Source organism: Camelus dromedarius, chromosome 4, assembly GCF_036321535.1.
Source record: "Camelus dromedarius isolate mCamDro1 chromosome 4, mCamDro1.pat, whole genome shotgun sequence".
In the NCBI taxonomy this organism is placed as follows: Eukaryota; Metazoa; Chordata; class Mammalia; order Artiodactyla; family Camelidae; genus Camelus; species Camelus dromedarius.
In genome coordinates this window covers 64,490,048-64,513,953 of record NC_087439.1, presented here as the reverse complement: position 1 = coordinate 64,513,953, position 23,906 = coordinate 64,490,048, and the positions used below count along the sequence as shown (strand labels likewise).

At 37.4% G+C, this 23,906-nt stretch overlaps 1 protein-coding gene across 1 annotated transcript in view; it reads left to right on the top strand.

Moving 5' to 3' along the window:
* CPS1 (carbamoyl-phosphate synthase 1) overlaps positions 1 to 23,906 on the top strand; it is a 123,906-nt gene that overhangs the window by 43,020 nt on the left and 56,980 nt on the right. The window contains exons 14-21 of the mRNA XM_010994790.3: positions 69 to 258; positions 1,273 to 1,430; positions 2,939 to 3,067; positions 5,780 to 5,924; positions 7,475 to 7,685; positions 9,057 to 9,255; positions 11,301 to 11,477; positions 21,940 to 22,058. Coding sequence (XP_010993092.3) covers positions 69 to 258; positions 1,273 to 1,430; positions 2,939 to 3,067; positions 5,780 to 5,924; positions 7,475 to 7,685; positions 9,057 to 9,255; positions 11,301 to 11,477; positions 21,940 to 22,058 — 1,328 coding nt within the window. The remainder of the gene's footprint in view (positions 1 to 68; positions 259 to 1,272; positions 1,431 to 2,938; positions 3,068 to 5,779; positions 5,925 to 7,474; positions 7,686 to 9,056; positions 9,256 to 11,300; positions 11,478 to 21,939; positions 22,059 to 23,906) is intronic.

Below are 23,906 nucleotides of genomic sequence, written 5' to 3'. Positions count from 1 at the left end.
GCTGGAATATGATTATTCTCTTCTTTAGATCATATGCTCAGATTCCAGATCCTTTTGTTTTCTTTTAGGAAGAAAATGTCAAGACTGTCCTGATGAACCCAAACATTGCATCGGTGCAGACCAACGAGGTGGGCTTAAAGCAAGCGGATACTGTCTACTTTCTCCCCATCACCCCTCAGTTTGTCACAGAAGTCATCAAAGCGGAACGGCCAGATGGGTTAATTCTAGGCATGGGTGGCCAGACAGCTCTGAACTGTGGTGAGTTTTTTTGTTTTTTGTTTTTTTTTTTGAAGTTTAATTGCAGAGCTTTGGTTCATGCGCTTATGTATATTTTTTGTTTGAATTCATTTAGCAGTTGTGCTCTGTGTGTTCATAAAAGCTTTCCTCTGTGTAAGGAAGCTGTTAGCAAACAGCCAGAAAATGTCATACGATGAGTATTACCAGTTTATTTCACAGAACAGCTGGAGGACAGAAAGAAACCTTTCGCTTTAATGCTTGGGGGTGGCTGAGTAGGTTTCTTGGGTCCCCCTCCTCCATTCCAGGAAACTGCTTTTCTCCGTTACCAGTGAAACCCTCAGAACTACTATGAATGAAAAATGAGAATTAACATTGATTAAGTGCTCTGTGTTCTCATGTGTCAGCCCTGTAGCATATAACTTTCACATATATTTTCATAACAACATTTATCAGTGTCTCTACCATCCCTTCATGCAACTGCTGAGTCCAGCGTTCTGTCCTGTTTAAAATATTTCAAAGCTTTAGAACTAGATTATGAATGAGAATCTTGTTATCTGATTGGGGTAAGCAGTTGGTCATGTAATTTGTATGTCAACTATAAAAGACAGCCAAAGTGGAATGGCAAGTTAGTGGAAACACAAACAATTTTGATAACTTTAACCCAGATAGATACCCATAACACTGGGATTATTTAAATAAGAAAATCTCTTTATAGGAATAGATCTTAGAAGAAAAGGAGATATACTAAAATTTGAAGGCTCACTGTAATCATATGATTTTTATTAATAAAGATAATAAAAATCACTTGGAGAAGGTGATAATATACATAATAGTAACACCAGCAAAACATTTTGCTAGAATGTCTTCAGAATTTTTCTTTCAAAGTTTTTTTTTACCTGAAGTACTGTTCTGTTGTGGAGTCTGGTGGCTTTTTGGAGTTAATAATAAGATTTAAAAATGTTGTGTTCAGGTACCTGTTAAAAAAGGCATAAGAGTTTGATATTTTAAAAACTGATTTATTTTGTTTTTCTGTAGGAGTGGAACTATTCAAGAGGGGTGTGCTCAAGGAATATGGCGTGAGAGTCCTGGGGACCTCAGTTGAATCCATTATGGCCACAGAAGATAGACAGCTGTTCTCAGACAAACTAAATGAGATTAATGAAAAGATTGCTCCAAGCTTTGCAGTGGAATCAGTAAGAAATCTTTTTTTTTTTTTTTTGAGAAACAGGGCCATCATGTGTCTTGTGTTGTAGAGAGAATGGTTTATCATGCCTAAAAATAATAGTTAAAATATTACATTTGGATATATTTTCTTCCAGAAATGTGTTAGTACTTCAGAGGCATTGCATATTAATTGCAGCACTCAATGCTGAAATGTTATGAGAAGGGAAGTGTAGGCCCAAAGATGAAGTGGCTTATCAATGATTGAAGCACCACTGAGTACCAAATCTCCTGAATCGAAACAGAGAACCATATAAACTTGTACTGCTGAAGTAATTTTTACCTTCTTCCTGGGATCAGTCATACATCTTGTGAGTGTGAATGTCCTGCAAGTGGAAAATGGCTGAATTAAAATTTTCTTGTTAGAATCGAATAAACATTTTACAATAAAATTATCAAGAAAAAAGCTATTGGATCTAATCACTTAGATTTATGACTGAGAAACCTGTGGCTTTGATGTTTAAAGAAGGCAGATTGTTTTCCATTCCTGTAAATTATTTCCCATTGTATCCTATGCCTATTGATAGGATACTAATTACCAAGTACTAGGAAAAGGTTAGCTTCCTGTACACCTTTTTTTGTCTCTGACTTTATTCCTGATTTCAGGCATATAGTCAGTGGCGTGGGGGTACTGGAGGCAGTTTTTGATGCAAATTCCCCATTGTAGAAATAGGCACGTCCTCTGGGTTGAGGCATGTACTGCTGGGACAACTAAAAATGGGGTATGTATGTTTTCAGTAAAGAATGTGATCAAGTACATAGCATGTTCCAAAGCTGTCAATCAGGAATAGTCTCAGGGTAGCTCTGCTGAACATTTGGAGAGCTCCTGCCATACATTTATTTTTTCATTGCCAGATTTAATTATGTCCTTGCTTCCTTAGGATGAGAAACAGGCATATGGGAAAGGTGTAATTACATTCCCATTGGTAGTGTAATAATATTCCATGACAGGAAAATATAGCCACCATATGTTGTATTCTGTAAGTTAAAAAAAATTTTTTTTCCCAAGCTTCTGGGACTACTCTGACTGAACTTGAAAAATGAAAAATCTCTTTCTAGATAGTATTCCTAATGGCTTATTACAGTGATACCAAGTTAGGTTCTGTAGTAGAAAACCTTATTTTGTTAAGAGATGAAAACTTTTGAACTGAATTTAAAAATTCAATATGGCTCCCATTCTTAAATTAATGACAATTATTCAGCTTTGGCCATTGTTTTATTTTTTTTATATTGCAAAATAAAATTAACCATGAAAAAATTTTAATAAAACCTTCACTTTATATTAAAAAAATCCTAAGATTTTACTTAAAATTTATAAAGTAAGTTATTTCTCAGAAGGAGATGAGGGAATAATAGCACATTTCTGTAGTCGCTTTCCCCAAATCAACTGATTTACCCAGATTGCCAGACTCTTCTTGGTTGGTCTTTTCTGATAGTGTGGTCAGCTCTTAAAACTTTGAATCCTTGCTCTTGCTGACAGATTGAGGATGCACTGAAGGCAGCAGACACCATTGGCTACCCGGTGATGATCCGCTCTGCCTACGCCCTGGGCGGGTTAGGCTCAGGCATCTGTCCTAATAAGGAGACCTTACTGGACCTCAGCACAAAGGTATGTATTCTCACAGGTCGAATTCTTACCAACCAAGGAAACTCACTGATACACTCTTCCAATAAAAGAAAGTTGTGTAGATGAGAAACTGCCTTTTCTCTGTTTATAAATCACTGCCACGTTCTCTAAATGTGTTGTCCAAGAGAGGACACTTTTGAAAGAGAAGCACAGTGCAGTTATTTACACTGGAACATGGCATTAGCCCAAAGCCGTCTTTATTGTACTGTCTGTTGATTTCATTGATATGAAATCAATCCAATTCCATCTCTCTCTGCTTCAAAACACCCATCATGCTAAAAATGCGTTTTAGTGATTTAAAAAACCCAGAATATAATGTCCCATTTTGCCATTATTTTTTGAAACAATATGACATGGATGGCATCCAGTAGGAGAAACAAAACACATTGAGTAGTTTAGTTTTACCTCAAATTCAGGTGTTTAAATGTTATGATATAAACCTCTTAGTACCATAAATGAGTGATGTCTCTGCCAACTGCCACACACACATAAAAGCAAAAGTGAGATTTGAGTGCTTACAATTTATTTTCTATCAAAATCACTTTAGCATATTTCTGAATACTTCTTAAGTATTAAAGGGAAAATCTTGAGAAAATTAAGATATGCTTCAAAAAATAAATTAGAGATTAACACAGAAACTGTGCTCCACGAGAGCAGAGAGTTTTGCCCACACTCTATTCCCACAGAACTGCGCAGTGTCTCACAATACTGGGGCTCAGTAAGTAAGTCCTTGTTGAGTGGATGAATCCATGTGTGGCCCAGAGGCCCATGTGACTTTCCACGTGGCAGTCAGGGAAGTGAAGCTGCCAGATTTATTGTAAGGGCTGTTTTGGGGAGAGCTGGGTCAATATCAAGCAGAGTTTATAGCCTTATCATTATTTACTTTTTTGGAGTGGAACAAAATGTGGCCCTTGAATTATTGACATAGGATTCTGGAAACAGATAGATAAAATTAAATATGTTTAAATAACTGCAATTGCAAACTCACATGTCAACAACTTGGACTTTGTTTTTCTTAAGTTGCCAAAAGAAACTGAAAAAAGGGAAACGTATCCAACATAAATGTTTATCGTTTCCATTCTGGACTTCTGAATCATGTATGTAAAGGAAAGACATGTTTACGGAGGTATAACTTTTTTTTCCCTCTAGTTTATTGGAAGCTCCCAATGTTTTTAATATTAACAACCTCATTATTACTGTCAGTAGTGACCATGCATACTTATTCTTGATTAAAAATATTTTTACAGTATAAAAAACCATTCTTAATACTTAATTGTCTAAAAATATTTACCAGGAAGACAGTTTTGAAATGGAATACTTTTAAATTATTTATATTCCTCTAAAATAATTAATAGGTCATTGAATGGTTTTCTTTGTTGAAAACCTAGCTTTTCCTCTGAGAATAATTACTTGTATTGTTATATACTGAGCTCCCCCTTATTCTCTTGAGATTATATTTAGCATCACTAGAAACCGCATTAACTGATCTAGGTCCCTAAATTAATCTTTGTATAAAATCTAAGACTAGGAAGAAAAAAACTGAGGCAACAGACGAAGATGATCTTTATTGTTCCTGTGTCCCATCTACTCCATTAGAATGCAAAAAGCTCCCCCAAATTCATCTGCTTTGTTTCCTAGATTTCTTCTTTTAGCAGGCAATCCTAATGACAACTTAATCATTATTAAATTGTTCATACTAGATACAGAGTTTCCTAACCACTTTGAAAACTTCATCATGGATAGCTGTGGGGACCAATGTGTTACGTTTTCCGTTGCACTTGCTGGAGCCTGAGGTTAAAAAAATAATGTTGAGGCACATCATGGAATAGCTTACACTGAGTTATTATTTCATTAAACTGCCTGCTAATAATTTGGAAAAAATCAAACTACCTTTCCCTAGTTGCTTTCTCTTCTTTTCACTGTCATCGCAAATCAAATACATTATGAGACAAAGGGACATTTCTTTCTTGGGTTTTCAGCCACTAAATGTCCTGAGGTCAGAGACTGCCTCTTTCAGATTTGGGGTTCAGCGTTCTACCCACCGGTAGGCACAGAATAAATAAGAAATGATAATTATACTAATTCATATCTGCTTAATTAGGCATGCATGATATATGACTCAGAGTATTTAAGCACTTAGGCAGTGATTACCCATAATAATAGTCGCGTATGATTCTTCTAATTCCCAAGTTCTCATATGCCATCTTGGCTAACTGTTTACAACCATCATCATCTCCTTTCTTCTCCTCATCAACATCGACTGACTTTTATTGTGTATGTTCTTTACAAAGCACCCTCAGCTATTTTAGAGAAAGACAGAGTCTTTATACTTATTTTTCCATATTTATTCACACTTACCACATTTTCTGGTTTCACAGAAGCCTAGCTGCTGAAATAATTTCATTTCCCTTTGCCTGATTGCTCAATTATTTTCTCCTTTTCCTAAATTAGTTTGATTTAATGTCATATCAGCACTTTGAATGGCAAGCCTCAATAATGTAAATCAAGCATATTCACTGCACGATGCTATTCCTGGTACCTCACTGATTTCCTGGCACATTGTGCCTTCTGGAGCATAGAGGAGGATGGGAGACTAGGCCTGAGACTTCAGCACAGATTAGGATTTAGGCTGGGGCGTTTTGTCAAATATCCATGTTTCCTGACTCTTTGATATCTTTTGTCACCAATTTCCAGGCCTTTGCTATGACCAATCAGATTCTGGTGGAGAGGTCAGTGACAGGTTGGAAAGAAATAGAATTTGAAGTGGTCCGAGATGCTGATGATAACTGTGTCACTGTCTGTAGCATGGAAAATGTTGATGCCATGGGTGTTCATACAGGTAGGCAAAGAAGCTTCAAGCATTGTAGTAATGCCTTCAGCTCATGTCTCTGATGGTTCGTAGCAGTCTTTGTTACATTCTTTTCTTTAAATTACAGTCTTTAGCTGAGACATTTGTGATACAATTTTACATATATAGTATTTTATAGTATTGAAAGTACTTACATTTAATTTGATCTTCACAAAAACCCTCTGAAGTAGGGTGAGTTTTATGATACTGATTTCATTTGAGGAAAGGGCCAAATATAAACAATAGTGAAGGTAAAATCTCTTGGTGTTGAGAATTAAGGAGTGAAGTTAAGAAACCTTCAAACGAACAGAATGTTAGTCACCAAGTGGATGAGAAAACAGCCACAATAAATAGAAATAGGTGAAATAAATATGTTCCTCCGGAAAGGAAACTAGTTAGACTAGAGGGCAAGGATGATGACACAGGATTTAGAAATGCTGAACGCGAGATGTGGATGGAACTCTCAAGAAGAGGTTTGAGAATGTGGAGCTGGAATTCAAGAAAAGTGGATCGAAATAAAGAAGTTGATACAAAGTCATTGGTAGACTTGGTTTAAAGGAAATAATTGAAGCTGGAAGCATAGTCTAAGCATTCAAAGGCATAGGCATGGAAAGAAAGAGAGTTGGGTGAGAACTGAACCCTGGGAAACATTCAGATTTATAGGGCAGGAGAAAAAGGAAGGATTAGTGTTGAAGAAAAAGAAGGAAGTGATAGTTACCAAGTAAACTAATGCAGGAAATATTTTATAAAAGCTTTGGTTTTGACCGTAGCAAATGCTATGAAAGGTCAAGAATGAGGATTTAACGTTGGATGTTCAAGAGGACAGTTTTAATGCAAAGTTGGTTATGTGAGTTGTATTGGAAGAAATTACATGAGTATGAGTAATAAGCAGAACTGATAAACTTTCAAGAAGTTTAGTCGTGTAAAGGATGAGAGATGGTTCTTGAAATTGGCAGTTAGGAGAGGGGCTTCTTGAACGAGTAGAGATATGACCATGTTTATAGGCAGAAGGGATGGTGACTAAGGACTGGGAAAGGGGTTTTCAGGATTTAGTGCTCTGTCAATAAAATGTGATGCAAATGAAAAAAAGAGACTGAGGATACAGGAGGCTATGATTACAGAGGAGTGAGAAAACAGGAAGGGATGAGATATAGAAAACTGATGGATGAGTCAGTCTGGGTGAAGAGGAGCTGCTATTTTATAGAAGGAAGAACTTGAGAGATGATTTGAGATACAGAGAAGGGAAATTGAAGAAGTTAATGTCAAGTAGGTGACTAAGCCTTGATAGCTAGATGAGCTTGGGAAAGCTTAGAGAGATTTCTGTAAATAATATGTCAGAGTAATACGGGTGAAACAATCAGAGGGAATAGCACCTGATGTGCCTAGTATGTATTTCTTCAAGATAATGCTTTTCCCAGCAGACTCTTCGCCTGTTATGTGTCATGTGTCATGTGTCATGTGTCATTCACATAGATTGTTAAGTCACTAAAGTTGGTTATTTAGATATGCTACCAAATAACAAGTGTTGCTTGGATGTACAGGTGATTCGGTGGTTGTGGCCCCCGCCCAGACACTCTCTAACACGGAGTTTCAGCTGTTGAGACAGACGTCAATCAATGTCGTTCGCCACCTGGGCATTGTGGGTGAATGCAACATTCAGTTCGCTCTTCATCCGACCTCAATGGAATACTGTATCATTGAAGTGAATGCCAGACTATCCCGAAGCTCTGCCCTGGCCTCAAAGGCTACTGGGTAAGCCCAGAATGATTGACCGCTGGTTTGCAGATTCTTCACAGATTGAATTGGAAAATTGACAGCTAGTGGAAGACGGTGCTGCATTTACAAGCTGTAGTCCCTATTTCTGTATGCTGGCTCCCAGTCATGTCCTGAGGACATGGTTATTAATGAATTGGCTGCCAGATTGAGGCAAATGGTATTGCTAGCTGGCTTTGTTTGCTGGCTAATCATAAACTAATCAAAATCTGGGTGGTCAAAGCAGGCTGCGAAAAATCTGCTTCTTAATTGCACTTTGCAGATGTTGTTAGAAAGTGCAAATTAATCCTTAATTTTAGTCCTCAATTAGCTTTTCAGGTGTATAGCAAATGTTAGGCAATGATATAGTTCACTGGACACAAGCATGCGATACACATTATTTTATCTTAGCAAAACTCCACAAGACCAAACAACGTAGAGTTTTTCGATAGGTAAATCTCAAAACTAAATTAATAAATTTGTATCTATTTAACAATTGCTAGCAAGCATAATTGGAGAGAAAATTTGTAAATATCTTCTGTTTCTACTAATATATTTAGCATCTAGTATTTAAATGCCATGGCATTTAAATGAAAAAAATATTTATGCCCAAAGATATGTTTATGTAACTACCCAGTGCTGCCTGGAGTGGTGAAAGGAATGTTGACATAAACAAGAGTCAAGAGACCTGAGTTCTCCTCTGGTTCTTCTACTAAAGGTGTGACTTTGGATACATCACTGATTTCCTCTATCAGTTTCCTTATCTGTTGAATGGGGAGTTGTACTAAAGAACTCATATGTAATTCTATAGTTCTATGAATTTTCTCAAATACAGTTACCCAAACTGACATTCCAGGAGAGTATAGTCCAGTTCCCAGAATGTTAGTTGTGTAAGGCACCCAAAATTCAAAGATAACCTGGAACCAGAGCAAAAACCCAAACTTCCAATGACTGCATTTTATGACCATGACATATCCCATAGTACCAGGTAACTCCACCATCTTCCTAGGTGCAGACGTGTATATATTTTTTCAAAAGAATATTTTGCAGATTCTTATTTTAGTGGAGGTTATACACAATTGAGCACTTTATTTATCAAGGAAAGTATTGATTTTGGGTTGAAGTGGTGAAGGTTGAGAGTTGTAGCACTGCATGTCAGGCATAGAGTGTAAATACAATCCATTCCTCTCTATCATGACTTGCTTTATTTTATAAGGGACTGTTAAATCTTCATACAGAACAGAGAATCAGGTGTGCTTTATACCCTGATGTAAAATGATACCAGAATTTCTAAGAAAAACCAGTGTATGTTTTGCACTGTTTTTAATACTTTTTACTGAAAGGAAAAAAAAAATGCCTCCTCCTTTACAGGTACCCATTGGCATTCATTGCTGCAAAGATTGCCCTAGGAATTCCACTTCCAGAAATCAAGAACGTTGTGTCGGGGAAGACATCAGCCTGCTTTGAACCCAGCCTGGATTACATGGTCACCAAGATTCCTCGCTGGGACCTCGATCGTTTTCACGGAACATCTAGTCGAATTGGTAGCTCTATGAAAAGTGTAGGCGAGGTGGGTCCTTGGTTTATTCCTCTAGTTCATTCTCATTCTCAGTTATTTTGTTAAACCCTTAGTGTCATTGGAAGTCTTAAGTTTGCCTGGATACTGGGCTCTTGATTGAAGAATGTATAGAAATTTCATTCCTCCCTAGTGTTTCAACATAAGACATAGCTGTTTTAAATCTTAATTTTCCAATCATGCTTCAAGGTGCACAACAGAATTATAACTCAAATGCCATGAAAGTTTTGTTGGCAGTGTTTCCACCAGATAAACGACTGTCATTCACTTTACATTTCGTGGAAAGAGTCCCCTTTTACAATGTTCATGGTAAAGCTTGTAGGCCAAAGGATTTAAGATGTAAGATAATTTCGTAATGTGTTCACTTAAGGTTTATTATCGAAAGATTTTTATTTTCAGTGAACATTTAACACATTACATTTAGTTTAACTCAAGTTAGTAAACATTTCCTGAGTTCTTACAACATGTAAGACACTGGGAGGTTTATAAAACAGTGAAGATGTAGATAATTGTGACATATTTTCTGTAGCTGGCAGGTGCAGAATATTTAAACAGAACCAAATATGAGTTAAACGGTGGTAAAATTTAAAATACAGTATTTACATGCAGGTGCTATGACAGCATAGTAGAATAGGGTCAGGGAAAGCCGGGATAGTTGTTCCACTGAAAAATGGTGAATTCACTTAATGAATGTGAATTTTAATAATATAAAGTATTAAAAGGCACAAATTTTGAGCAAAGACAATTATGTATTCCCTTTATTATTATATATGTATGTTTACTTCTCTTTTACTGAATAGACTCCATATACCACTATATACAATGTACTTAAAAATAATAAAAATTCATGGTGAGTTACTTATGGAACTAGTTACTTTAGGGCCAACTTTTAAATATGTAATAGTTACAAGGTTTATTAAATATTCCAAAATATTTTCTTAATTTGATAGTACCATAAAATATTTTATTTCTGGTACTTTTTAAGGCTTATTTCTGCTACTTTTTGAGGCTATGAATATATGTCTAACTCTTCAAACACCAGTATGCCTCACAAATTGCATATCTGAATTAGACTAACATTTTGTTTGTCCCTGCTCTTGAGGCTCTTCCCTTATTTCTAATTAAGTTTGTAGCAGTGTGAAAAGGTTATCTGTTTGGCTTTAGTGATCTCTGAATATGTATCTTGTCACTCAGTTGACATGAAGATTTACTAAACTGACATTAATGGGAATTTGGTCTATTTGAGGCATCATGGAAGTTTACTGAAGGGAGCATTATGACTGTTATTATTTTAAATTGGAGACCAAAAATGCATAGCAATCTATTATTCCATGGAAAGAATCAAAGACAGTGTTTATGCACTGAAAATAACTGGGTAGCCTTCAAGGTTAATTTAAGTTTAGTTCTGACTTGTAACTTGTCCAAACTAAATCTCCATATGGTTTTCCTAATTGATTAGTGTATGATCAGCTGCAAAGATTGTGGGAAGACATATTGAATTTGTCATGGGGAATTTAGTCTCCACCTACATTCAAAATCTGAATCTGTCAGTATTTGTTATGATTCTCAAGGTTCTATTAATATTAATGCTTAGCTTTAGAGAAAGACAGCCTGTCTTGGATACTGATACCCAGTTAGACATAGTTCTGTTTTTGTATTAATACATGTCTAGTTTCTCTTCATTTGCTTTTTATTCTGAAGGACATCTGCACAAAAGCAAACTCTTATTAAGGAAGGGTCTATATACTCTGGCCACAAATTCTTTATTTCCGTACTATGGTCCAAAGCAAATATGGGTCATTTCCTCATTAGTCTTAGCAAATTCCCTAAGTGATAAAAGAGTGACCCAATGATGTTAAAGACTCATTACATCAAAACTATGGAGAAAAGGAGAGGAAGAAAAATACATTTCAGTAGCATTCTTCTGCTCTATGTCTTGTTCCTACTCTTTTTTGAAAAATATTCAATTTTTAGTTTTGTTACAAATTAAAAACATGCAAGCTCTTTCTATAAATATGGGTCTTAAATGTGGATTACAGGTCATGGCTATTGGTCGCACCTTTGAGGAGAGTTTCCAGAAGGCTTTACGGATGTGTCACCCGTCTATAGACGGTTTCACTTCCCGTCTCCCAATGAACAAAGAGTGGCCATCCAACATCGATCTCAGAAGAGAGCTGGCGGAGCCATCCAGCACCCGCATCTATGCCATCGCCAGGGTAATATGGGACAAGGGGCCCAGTGCTATCAGATATTCTCTGAATATGGTCAGCCTAGACTTAAATGTAAAACTGAATCACTAAGTGGTTTTGAATTCAGGGACTTTTTTTGGAAAAAAATTAGTTCTCTTTAATAGTCTTAAATTGGAAACTTCTGTGTATTTCATTAGATTATTCTATAATTAATGAAAAATTATCCCTTTTTTGACTTAAAGTCTCCCCTTAAAGGGTACATTGCAGTTTTAAAGGATGATCACATAGGCAAAATGATCTTCCCTTTTAGTACACATATTATCAATACTCTGAGGTATTTAATAATACTGATTTGTCATTTCCTATCACTCTCATTACTCACTCCTTGAAAATGTGTAAAATTCTATTTAAGAAAGGAAGATTCATAAAATAATAATACCACTTGGTATGTGCTACCTAAGAGTCTAGAATAATCTTTATTTATTTGCTCCTTTTTCTGTGTTTAAGCAACAACAAACTATAAAGAACTTCTATGATTATAGGCTTTTCTGTGTAATTATTTTATTGGTTTTCTAGAACAAAAAAGCCCCATATTTCTCACTTCCACCCACCAGTTACCTTTAATACAAATTAAATGCCATATTAATCTCCTTTCTTGTTTACTATGCTTAGAATTCTGAAGTTTCAGCTCATCTGATTTTATAAAAGGTGACTTGGGCAGCTGGGATCTGTCTGGTCAGAAATCCCCGAATTGCTTTCTGACATTTAAGGAAGCTTAGGTATTAATCCTCCAACAGTGTTAGACTACACTGGAGCTACAAAGCCCTGATGACCATTGTATGTGTGTGTATGTGCATGTAGGATGAGTTGATGAAAATATGAATTTTGTCTTTAGAAAGGGAATCTGTCTCTATAATTGGTCTTTGTAGCAACAGAAAAATGCTGTTAGTGGTCTCAAACTCACTGCAACTTTTATGTCCATGTAAAGAGAGTCCTGCAGAGAGAGAAAGAAGGGAAGGGTATGTTTCCTTCAATGCATTCAATGTATACTCTCCTTACAGTTATGATTTCTAAATGCAGGTTATTTAATTTCCACTGGAATTCTGAAGTAGTCTTGGAGATACTAGTATTTTTTGATGGACATTTCTCAATGCTGAGTTTCAAGATAATGGAGAATTAACATTTTTCCATGGTGGTGAGATGAGAGGTTATTCTAGAAAGCCATTTTACCTTCTTGTTCTTATTTCAGTCTTTTGCTTAAAAAGCAATGTACCACATTCATATATGTGTGTATGTGTGTGTGTGTATACATATAATTTTTTTCTCAAAGGGCAGTAAATAGATTTTTTTCCTTTAGTCTAGTAATCATACTTCTGCCATCTTGAGGTGGATGAAAAAAGGAAGTATTTCCGAGTTCCCAGCGAGGCTGTAAAACTCAAGCATATCTCTCATTCTTTTCTAACAGACTTATAAAGAATGAGAATTCAGGGAAAATGCGTGGAGATTCTTTCTTGCACACAGTACGAGCAAGAAGTGCAGGGTCTGAGGTATAAACTACTGCTTGCCAGAGTGCCGGGAGAAGGAACTGATTTCTGTTTGTTAGAGGTCATCATTACTGTTCATTTCCACAGCAACCAGGAACTTGGTGATTTTGACAAAGAGTTTAAGGAGTGTGGAGGGCTGAAGGGGAAAAAGAAGGAAGGGAGTGAGTAAATCTGCACTCGCTTTCGTGCTTCTTAGAAAGGGCAACTTGCTCTGAGGTCTGATTTCTGCAGCAGTCTTATTTCAGGATGACTGGTCATCACCTCTTTTGACTGGAAGAGAATGCAGGGCATTATTTTTGATTTGGGGAACATTAGAGTAACCTCAAACATGTTTGGGGTCGTTAAGAACTTCATTACTGCTGTGTGACATGGCAGGTTGCAGCGCTTGAAGACCAAGTCCTAAGACTGGCAGGATCCTGCTTCCCGCTCAGAACTGTGGATGTGATGCTGGTCATCCTTCCTCACAGTGAAATGACCACAGATTCCAGGTCCTCCCTCAACTGCAGGATAATTACTGCGTGCAGTCGTGTGAAAACATCCTTTGGTCTGCCAAAAGTGTCACTGACTTAAAGTTCTATCCCCCTCACAATGTTGATGGCCAAACAGCCAATTGTCCCTTTAATCACTTGGCAAAGAAGACAGAATATTAAGGAACCTGGCTACAGTTACAGGGAGAATTAAACAAAAGAGACATAGATAGACCTATGAAGCAAACATGCCTTTGAATATTCCCATTAGATGTCATTTCATTCTCGTCAACAGAATTATGAGCTGTATTGTCTCTCAACACTTGTAATCATGGTTTCTCAACACTTGTAATCATGGTCCCTCTGATACTAGAAATAAGTAAAAGTTTTTTTTTTAACATTTTTTATTGACTTATAATCATTTTACAATGTTGTGTCAAATTCCAGTGTTCAGCACAATTTTTCAGTTATTCATGGACATATACACACTCATTGTCACATTTTTTTCTCTGTGAGTTATCATAACATTTTGTGTATATTTCCCTGTGCTATACAGTGTAGTCTATTCTACAATTTTGAAATCCCAGTCTATCCCTTCCCACCCTCCACCCCCCTGGTAACCACAAGTCTGTATTCTCTGTCTGTGAGTCTATTTCTGTCCTTTATTTATGCTTTGTTTTTGTTTGTTTGTTTGTTTTTGTTTTTGTTTTTTAGATTCCACATATGAGCGATCTCATATGGTATTTTTCTTTCTCTTTCTGGCTTACTTCACTTAGAATGACATTCTCCAGGAGCATCCATGTTGCTGCAAATGGCATTATGTTGTCGGTTTTTATGGCTGAGTAGTATTCCATTGTATAAATATACCACCTCTTCTTTATCCAGTCACCTGTTGATGGACATTTAGGCTGTTCCCATGTTTTGGCTATTGTAAATAGTGCTGCTATGAACATTGGGGTGCAGGTGTCATCCTGAAGTAGATTTCCTTCTGGATACAAGCCCAGGAGTGGGATTCCTGGGTCATATGGTAAGTCTATTCCTAGTCTTTTGAGGAATCTCCACACTGTTTTCCATACTGGCTACACCAAACTGCATTCCCACCAGCAGTGTAGGAGGGTTCCCCTTTCTCCACAGCCTCTCCAGCATTTGTCATTTGTGGATTTTTGAATGACGGCCATTCTGACTGGTGTGAGGTGATACCTCATTGTAGTTTTGATTTGCACTTCTCTGATAATTAGTGATACTGAGCATTTTTTCATGTGCTTTTTGATCATTTGTATGTCTTCCTTGGAGAATTGCTTGTTTAGGTCTTCTGCCCATTTTTGGATTGGGTTGTTTATTTTTTTCTTATTGAGTCGTATGAGCTGCTTATATATTCTGGAGATCAAGCCTTTGTCGGTTTCACTTGCAAAAATTTTCTCCCATTCCGTAGGTTTTCTTCTTGTTTTATTTCTGGTTTCCTTTGCTGTGCAGAAGCTTGTAAGTTTCATTAGGTCCCATTTGTTTATTCTTGCTTTTATTTCTTCTAGGAGAAAATTTTTGAGATGTATGTCAGATAATGTTTTGCCTATGTTTTCCTCTAGGAGGTTTATTGTATCTTGTCTTATGTTTAAGTCTTTAATCCATTTTGAGTTGATTTTTGTATATGGTGTAAGGGAGTGTTCTAGCTTCATTGTTTTACATGCTGCTGTCCAGTTTTCCCAACACCATTTGCTGAAGAGACTGTCTTTATTCCAATGTATATTCTTGCCTCCTTTGTCAAAGATGAGTTGACCAAAAGTTTGTGGGTTCATTTCTGGGCTCTCTATTCTGTTCCATTGGTCTATATGTCTGTTTTGGTACCAATACCATGCTGTCTTGATGACTGTAGCTCTATAGTATTGTCTGAAGTCTGGGAGAGTTATTCCTCCAGCCTCTTTCTTTCTCTTCAGTAATGCTTTGGCAATTCTAGGTCTTTGATGGTTCCATATGAATTTTATTATGATTTTTTCTAGTTCTGTGAAATATGTCCTAGGTAATTGGATAGGGATTGCATTAAATCTGTAGATTGCCTTGGGCAGTGTGACCATTTTAACTATATTGATTCTTCCAATCCAAGAGCATGGAATATCTTTCCATTTTTTAAAGTCTTCTTTAATTTCCTTCATCAATGGTTTATAGTTTTCTGTGTATAATTCTTTCACCTCCTTGGTTAGATTTATTCCCAGATATTTTATTACTTTGGGTGCTATTTTAAAGGGGATTGTTTCTTTACTTTCTTTTTCTGTTGATTTATCATTAGTGTAAAATGCAACTGATTTTTGAACGTTAATTTTGTAACCTGCTACCTTGCTGAATTCTTCAATCAGCTCTAGTAGCTTTTGTGTGGACCTTTTAGGGTTTTCTATATATAGTAACATGTCATCAGCATATAATGACACTTTTACCTCTTCTTTTCCAATTTGGATCTCTTTTATTTCTTTCTCTTGCCTGACTGCTGTGGCTAGGACTTCCAGGACTATGTTGAATAGGAGTGGTGATAGTGGGCATCCTTGTCTTGTCCCAGATTTTAGTGGGAAGCTTTTGAGTTTTTCACCATTGAGTACTATGCTGGCTGTAGGTTTGTCATATATAGCTTTTATTATGTTGAGATATGTTCCCTCTATACCCACTTTGGTGAGAGTTTTTATCATAAATGGGTGTTGAATTTTATCAAATGCTTTTTCTGCATCGATTGAGATGATCATGTGGTTTTTGTCCTTTCTCTTGTTGATGTGATGTATTACACTGATTGATTTGCGTATGTGGAACCAGCCTTGTGTCCCTGGGATGAACCCCACTTGGTCATGATGTATAATCTTTTTTATGTGTTGTTGGGTTCTATTTGCTAAAATTTTGGTGAGGATTTTGGCGTCTATGTTCATCAGTGATATTGGCCTATAATTCTCTTTTTTTGTAGTGTCTTTGCCTGGTTTTGGTATCAGGGTGATGGTGGCTTCATAGAATGAGTTTGGGAGTATTCCCTCCTTTTCAATCATCTGGAAGAGTTTGAGAAGGACTGGTATGAGTTCTTCTTTGTATGTTTGGTAGAATTCCCTGGTGAAGCCGTCCGGTCCTGGACTTTTATTTGTAGGGAGGTTTTTAATTGCTATTTCTATTTCCTTTCTAGTGATCGGATTGTTCAAGTGTTCAGATTCTTCTTGATTCAGTTTTGGTGGACAGTATGTTTCCAGAAACTTGTCCATCTCCTCTAGGTTATCCAGTTTGGTTCCATATAGTTTTTCATAATATTCTCGTATGATATTCTGTATTTCTATTTTGTTTGTTGTAATTTCTCCATTTTCCTTTCTTATTTTGCTAATTTGTGCTCTCTCTTTTTTCTTCTTTGTGAGTTTGGCCAGAGGTTTGTCGATTTTATTTACTTTTTCAAAAAACCAGCTTTTGGTTTGGTTGATTTTTTCTATGGTCTTGTTAATCTCTATTGTATTTAATTCCTCTCTGATCTTTATTATTTCCTTCCTTCTGCTGCTTTTTGGGGCTTTTTGTTCTTCTTTTTCTAATTCATTCAGGTGGTGGGTTAAATTGTTTCTTTGAGATTGTTCTTCTTTTTTGAGGAAGGCCTGTATCGCTATAAACTTCCCTCTTAGCACTGCCTTTGCTGTGTCCCATAGGTTTTGAGTGGTTGTGCTTTCATTATCATTTGTCTCAAGGTATTTTTTAATTTCAGCTTTGATTTCCTCATTGATCCATTGTTTTTTCAATAACATATTGTTTAATCTCCATGCTTTCCTTTTTTTCTCCTTTGTTTCTCTGTTGTTGATTTCCAGTTTCATGGCATTGTGGTCAGTAAAGATGCTTGAGATAATTTCTATCTTCTTAAAATTGTTGAGGTTTCTTTTGTGCCCAAGTACATGATCGATCCTGGAAAATGTTCCATGTGCACTTGAAAAGAATGTATATCCTATTTTTTGGGGGTGTAATGTTCTGAAAATATCCACCAAATCTAGTTTTTCTATTGTAGTATTTAATTTCTCTGTTGCCTTGTTTATTTTCTGTCTGGAAGATCTGTCTAGTGATGTTAATGCAGTGTTAAAATCTCCAACTATGATTGTATTCCCATCAATATCCCCCTTTATCTCTGTTAGTAATTCTTGTATGTACTTAGGTGCTCCTATATTGGGTGCATATATATTAACGAGTGTAATATCCTCATCTTGTATCACTCCTTTAATCATTATAAAATGTCCTTCTTTATCTTTCTTTATGGCCTTTGTTTTAAAGTCTATTTTGTCTGAAATCAGTACTGCAACACCTGCTTTTTTGGCTTTTCCATTTGCATGGAATATCCTTTTCCATCCTTTCACTCTCAATCTATATGTGTCCTTCTCCCTAAAGTGGGTCTCTTGTATGCAGCATATTGAAGGTTCTTGCTTTATTATCCAGTCTGCCACTCTGTGTCTTTTGACTGGAGCATTTAGTCCATTAACAGTTACAGTAATTAATGATAGATGTGTGTTTATTGCCACTTTGAGCTTATCTTTGCAGTTGAATTGGTATATCCTCTTTGTTCCTTTCTTCTTCCTTTTGTGGTTTGGTAATTTTCCTTTGTATTATCATGGATTTTATTTAATTTTTGTGACTCCTTTGTAAATTTTTGGCTTGTGATTACCCTTTTTTGTAAATCTATCAACCCATTACTATAACTGTTTTTATTAAACTGATAGTAACATGATCTCAAACCCATCCTACTGTTAAAAAAATTTTAAAAAGAAAGAAAAAAATATTCTATATTTCCCTGCCTCCCTCTCCCACTCTCAGTGATTTGTATGTCTTCTTTTATAATTTCATGTTTACTTTATTTGTAATTCATGAGTTATCACCTTTCCAGTTGTGTGTTTCTCATTTCTGTAGCATCCTGCTGCTTTTCTATTTAGAATAGCCCTTTCAATATTTCTTTTAGCATGGGTTTAGTGTTGCTAAACTCCTGCAGCTTTTTTTTTGTCTGTGAAACTCTTTATTTCTCCTTCTATCCTCAAAGATAGCCTTGCTGGATAAAGGATCCTAGGCTGCATCTTTTTTTTCATTCAGGGCTTTGAATATATCTTGCCACTCCCTTCTGGCCTGTAGTGTTTGTGTAGAGAAATCAGCTGAGAGCCTTATGGGGGTTCCCTTGTAACTTACTCTTTGCTTTTCTCTTGCTGCCTTTAGAATCATTTCTTTATCCTTGACTCTGGCCATCTTGATTATGATATGTCTTGGTGTGGGTCTATTTGGGTTCTTCCTGTTTGGGACCCTCTGAGCTTCCTGTACTTGGATATCTGATTCCTTCTTTAAGTTTGGGAAGTTTTCAGTCATGATTTCTTCAAAAACCTTTTCAATCCCCTTTGATCTTTCTTCTCCTTCTGGGACCCCTATTATGCGAAGATTGGGATGCTTTATATTATCCCATAGGTCCCTTATGCTATTTTCATTATTTTTTATTTGCTTCTCTTGTAGTTCTTCTGAATGGGTGCTTTCTATTGCCCTGTCTTCTAGATCACTAATTCGTTCCTCTGCATTATCTAGTCGGCTTTGCACAGCTATTAGATCATTCCTCATCTCTGTCAATGAGTTTACCCAGTCTACTTGGCTCTTCTTTACAGCTTCAATTTCATTTTTGACATATTTTATATCTCTAAACACTATCTCTTTTAATTCCTTCAGCAATTCGATCACTCCCTTTTTGAAATCTTGATCTAGTAGGCTATCGATGTCTATTTCGTTGATCTTTCTTTCAGGGGATTTCTCTTGTTCTTTTAATCGGGAAAGGTTTTTCTGCTTCTTCATCTTGCTCATACCTCTTTGGCACTGTGGTTTATGGAGTATCAGTTGTTTATTTTGGTCCTTAAGGATTTTATCTATCTAATGCCTATTTAGGAATAGAACTTAGGAAAAAAGAAAAAAAAATAAGAGAGAGAGAAAGAATTTTAAAAGAAGGGAGAAAGAGGGTTTGAAAACAGTGTATAATGAATAATAGAAGAGTGAGTTGAAGCAGAGTATTAATCGGGTTGAGACGTCCTTATAAAACCTTTACAAAAAAAGGGGGGGGGATGAATAGATGTATTTGAAACCTGTGTCTAATCAATAGCAGGACATCAAAACCCAAGAGAAATAGAAATGAATTAAGAAGTAAAGATTAAGAGAGTAATAGAAAATAGAACAGGTAAAAACAGATTTAAAAAAAAAAGGGGGGGGTTTGTCAGTGTTCTCCTGGAGTCTGTGTGCTTTTAATGTGAAGTCTTTCTGTCTTCGTCCTGTTTTGGAAGCTCAGCTTGCTGTTTTCAGAGGCCCTCCATTGGTGCCCTCTTCTGTGCTGCTCCCAGCACCTGTCGGCAAGCAGATCGCGCCTCCTCCTAACACTGGGTCAGGTGCAGCTCTCTGCTGTGGGCGGGCGGGTCGCTGCCCCTCCGGATGCCGCAGTCAGATGTTGCAGACTGGCCGGGTAGGAGGGCGGGTCGTGCCCCCTCCCAGCACGTCAGTCAGGGGCTGTGTTCCTGCCCGAAAGACCGGGGGGCCGCTCTCCCTCTACCTGCGCCGCCTGTAGTTCCGCTCTCTGTGCGGCTGCGCGCTCCGCCCTGGTCAGCGCTCCGCAGGTGGGCTCGGGGAAGACCGAGGGACAGCCTTGTCCCTGCTCCGAGCCAAAACCCAGCTCCTTGTTTGTCTTTGTGGAACAAGTTTTCTGAGGGACTAGGATGGAAGGATCCTATCTGCCCCGGGCTGCAGGCCAGTCTCAGTCTGGCCTTTGAGGCTGCTAAGCCCTTCCGTGGGGATGCAGGTTTCGCCCCCGCCCCCCGCCCCCGCCCCCGCCCCCGCCTGAGTGCTCAGCGTGGAGGATATGGCGGCTGTGCCTGAGCCCTGCCTCTCTTCCCCCGAAAACTTTCCGCGGGTTTTCAGAGATGGGGGTGTGCACCCTTCCCCCGAGAGCACATCAACCTTGCTGTTTTATGGAGGGCCCAGGTTGTTCTGCCCTGTGCACCCACAGCCACGGCGCGCAGCCCCTTGCGTTCCCCCGGGGCTGCCTTCATGCAGCCACTTCCGTCCTCCGCCCGGCTTGTGCAGCCTGGCCCTGACGGCTGCTGCCGGCCCGCGTCTCAGGCTGGGTGTCGGGGGGACGCTCTGTGCCCGTTTAACTTAGTTCTGTTAGTCAAGGGCTGCTCTGTACAGATCCGAGCCTCGGAGGCTCCCCCTCCGTCCCGCTGGCCTCTCAGTTGGAGAGGGGAGACCCAGCGAGCGAGCGCCAGTCCTCCTTTGCCGCTCCCTCCCTGCGGGACCCGTCCCGCTCTGCTTTGCCTTTTGTTCTTTCTTTTTTCCTTTTCTCCTACCAGATTTTTGGCGTCTTTATCTTTGAAGAGGGCGATGTTCTGTCGGAGTTCCACAGGTGCTCTGGTTGGCTGAGTGGGTCTGTAGATGTGGGTCTTGGTGTATTTGTGGGAGAGGGTGACCTGCGAGCGTCCTTCTACTCCGCCATCTTCTCCCTCCTATGAAATAAGTAAAAGTTTTAAGAAAATTAAGAAATATAACAGCAGTCATTAGTTACACATATTTCTTAGTGGGATTTAAAAATGCAGCATTCCATTCTAAAATACATTGTTTTGAAATATTAATTGATTAACATTTTTTTCATCGACTATAGATATCTAAAAATAGTAAAGACTAAGAGTAGGCACCTTTTGAATATGAAGGTTTTGGTTTTGAGAGTTTCTCTCTTCTTTCAGCTGCCTTTTGTACTCAGCTTTATGACCCACAGTTGTAATTTTACTTTTGAGAAATTGTTAAAGTAAGCTTGAGGAAAAAGCCGAGCTGCCTGTCAGAACAGCAGTTATTACTACATTGTTTTAGAATATTTTAGGATTTTGTAAAATGCCCGTCTTAGCACAAAAGTCACAGTAACTGATCCAGAATAATTTTCTGAAGTCCTCTGTGGGGAAATATTCTAGAGAAATAACACCAAGCCAGAGATATGATCCATAAATTCTCACTGACTGGTTTGTGTGAATGTGGAGTGAAGTGATAAAAATACGCGAAATATGCTAAAGGGTAATTATCCAAAATACAAGTTAAAAGATCATTATATTGATTCTACATTTTCTTACCGATTTGGCGTAACTATAGTTTCAAGAGATTCTCTCTAATTCCAAAAAGATGTCTCAGATTTAGAATCTAATTGGTCACACAGTCATATAAAAAGCAGTCATATAAAGAGCCTGTTCAGGGGATTTTTCTGAGCACACACCACTCTGACTAACTCGGGGCGCCTCCTTTGCATGCCGTTTGTGGATATAGTTGGCGATGTCTGTCGGTTTATTGGGAGGAACATCAGTGATATGGTATCAGTTTCATTCTCAGTCTACAGCCTCAGGCTCTCTGAATAACATGGAGAGGAAAGGCTGCCATGTTTTCAACCAAATAAGACATTTATAAAGTGTTTGCCAAAGACAACAGCTCTTCTCCTTTTGGCAGGCGTTAGAAGACAACATGTCCCTTGACGAGATTATGCAGCTCACATCCATTGACAAGTGGTTTTTGTATAAGATGCGTGACATTTTAAACATGGAAAAGACACTAAAAGGGCTCAACAGGTAAGGCCGTAGTGCTTTGATTGACTCCAGGTATCCTCTGTGCAAGTTTGTCTTCCTCTTACCCTTCCATGTTTGGCCCAAATTCTGCTTCAGTGAAGTAAATGGTGCCAATGTTGAAAAGCAGTAGCCATAGCTGGGAGAAATGGCAGTTTTTAGATGTTTACCTTTTAAAGTCATCTATTAATATTTTTAGTTTTCTCCTACCCCTACCCTTGCCATCAAACATGGTGATATTTTTATTAGGTCTTTTGAATTTATGAAAATTAGTGTACATTTATGAATTCATGTGCTATTTAATTACCAAGCATTACTTAGATTTAGATTTTATTAATCAATAATGAAATGAATAATATTTCTGTTTTCTGTAAATGTTCCAAGTTCTGAAGTCTATATTTTGCTTTTAATATTAACCTACATGTTGCTGCGTATGGATGAGCAAACATATGCCTCTTGCATTCTACTGATATTTTTAACATTGGGACATTCAGTTTAGCATGCATATAAGCTACATTCAAATTTCTGTTCATAGACTCTTTACCTCGTGCTAATTTGCATTTTTATCTCCTTCATGGCCAATTATTTTTAAAAAGTTTATTTCATGTTTAGAATATTCTGATAATATCAGTGCTTTAAAATCTACTTTTTTTTTAATTTCATGAGAAGGTCGTTCCTCGAGGCACATGCAGTCACAGATAGGTTTTAAGCATGGATCTTTGGTAATAGGAGCATTACCAATTTCAGAAAGACAGTAAAATCCTCTTTAGCTTCTCCCCTTCAAGAGGGCTTTGAAATAGTACTGGGAAGAACTCTCACCTGCAAGCCTAGGCGTGTGTTTAGAGGGAAAAATTTTGTTTGCATAAATTATTCTCAAGTGATTTTAGTAAATGTAGAAAAGTTAATCACTTAAAATGTGGCTGAAGACGGTGGATGCTCTCAAAGCCTGGATTTCTCAACTCAAACTACTGCATCATATAATTGGGTTACTGTGTTTACCTAATCAAGATGCACACAAACTGGGCAATAAAAACACTTGCTTTTCTTTTTAAGTAAAATGAGGTTCTTTTTCATCCATTCAACAATTACCTGCAGCGATGCTTAGTTTTGAAAATCGGGGATTCCAATCTGCCAAATGTGAAACTAGCTTAGTTGCTTGTAAGTCATCCTTCGTGGTGATCACATAAAATGAACAGTAGATAGCAGATAAGTTAAGAATTGAGCCTGTACATTCATCTTAGAATTTTGCTGACTTGAGGTTTCCTTTCTTGGTTTATGATGCCAGCAGAATTTCTATGTTGAATTATAGTCTTGTTCCAGTGTTTTCAGTTTCAGACAACTGATTTCAAATGCCTCTGAAACCACTCCAATTAAACCACAGGAGGGTGCTAGAAACTTACAGTATGCTAATTGTAGCCATGGAAGAGACCTGGGGTGAAAAACAACAGATGTTATTGTGATTTAAATTTCCACTTGATATACATTCTGATTTTTGGACAAATTAGATGTTTTAATTGAATAGCTTCTGTTACAACCAGAAGGTAAGTTGAAATTCTAACTAAGCAGAAATGAGTGTACGTTGATAGTAAAATAGGTGCTTGGAGGATTATTAGAACGGCTCACTGTTACAGATCACTTATAATATCTTTCTGACTTTCACATTCTGTTGTATTTGTTGCTGATAATTTGACATTTTAAACTAAAGTCTCCATTTTCTGGCATAAATCTATATTTGTAAATGTAGATTTTTATATTGTTCATAATGATCTACACTAAAATTTTTTTGTATAAAGCTTTTAATAATTTAAAAGATTCTAAAACAGAATGCTTACAATTATCTCTTGTTTCAAGAAC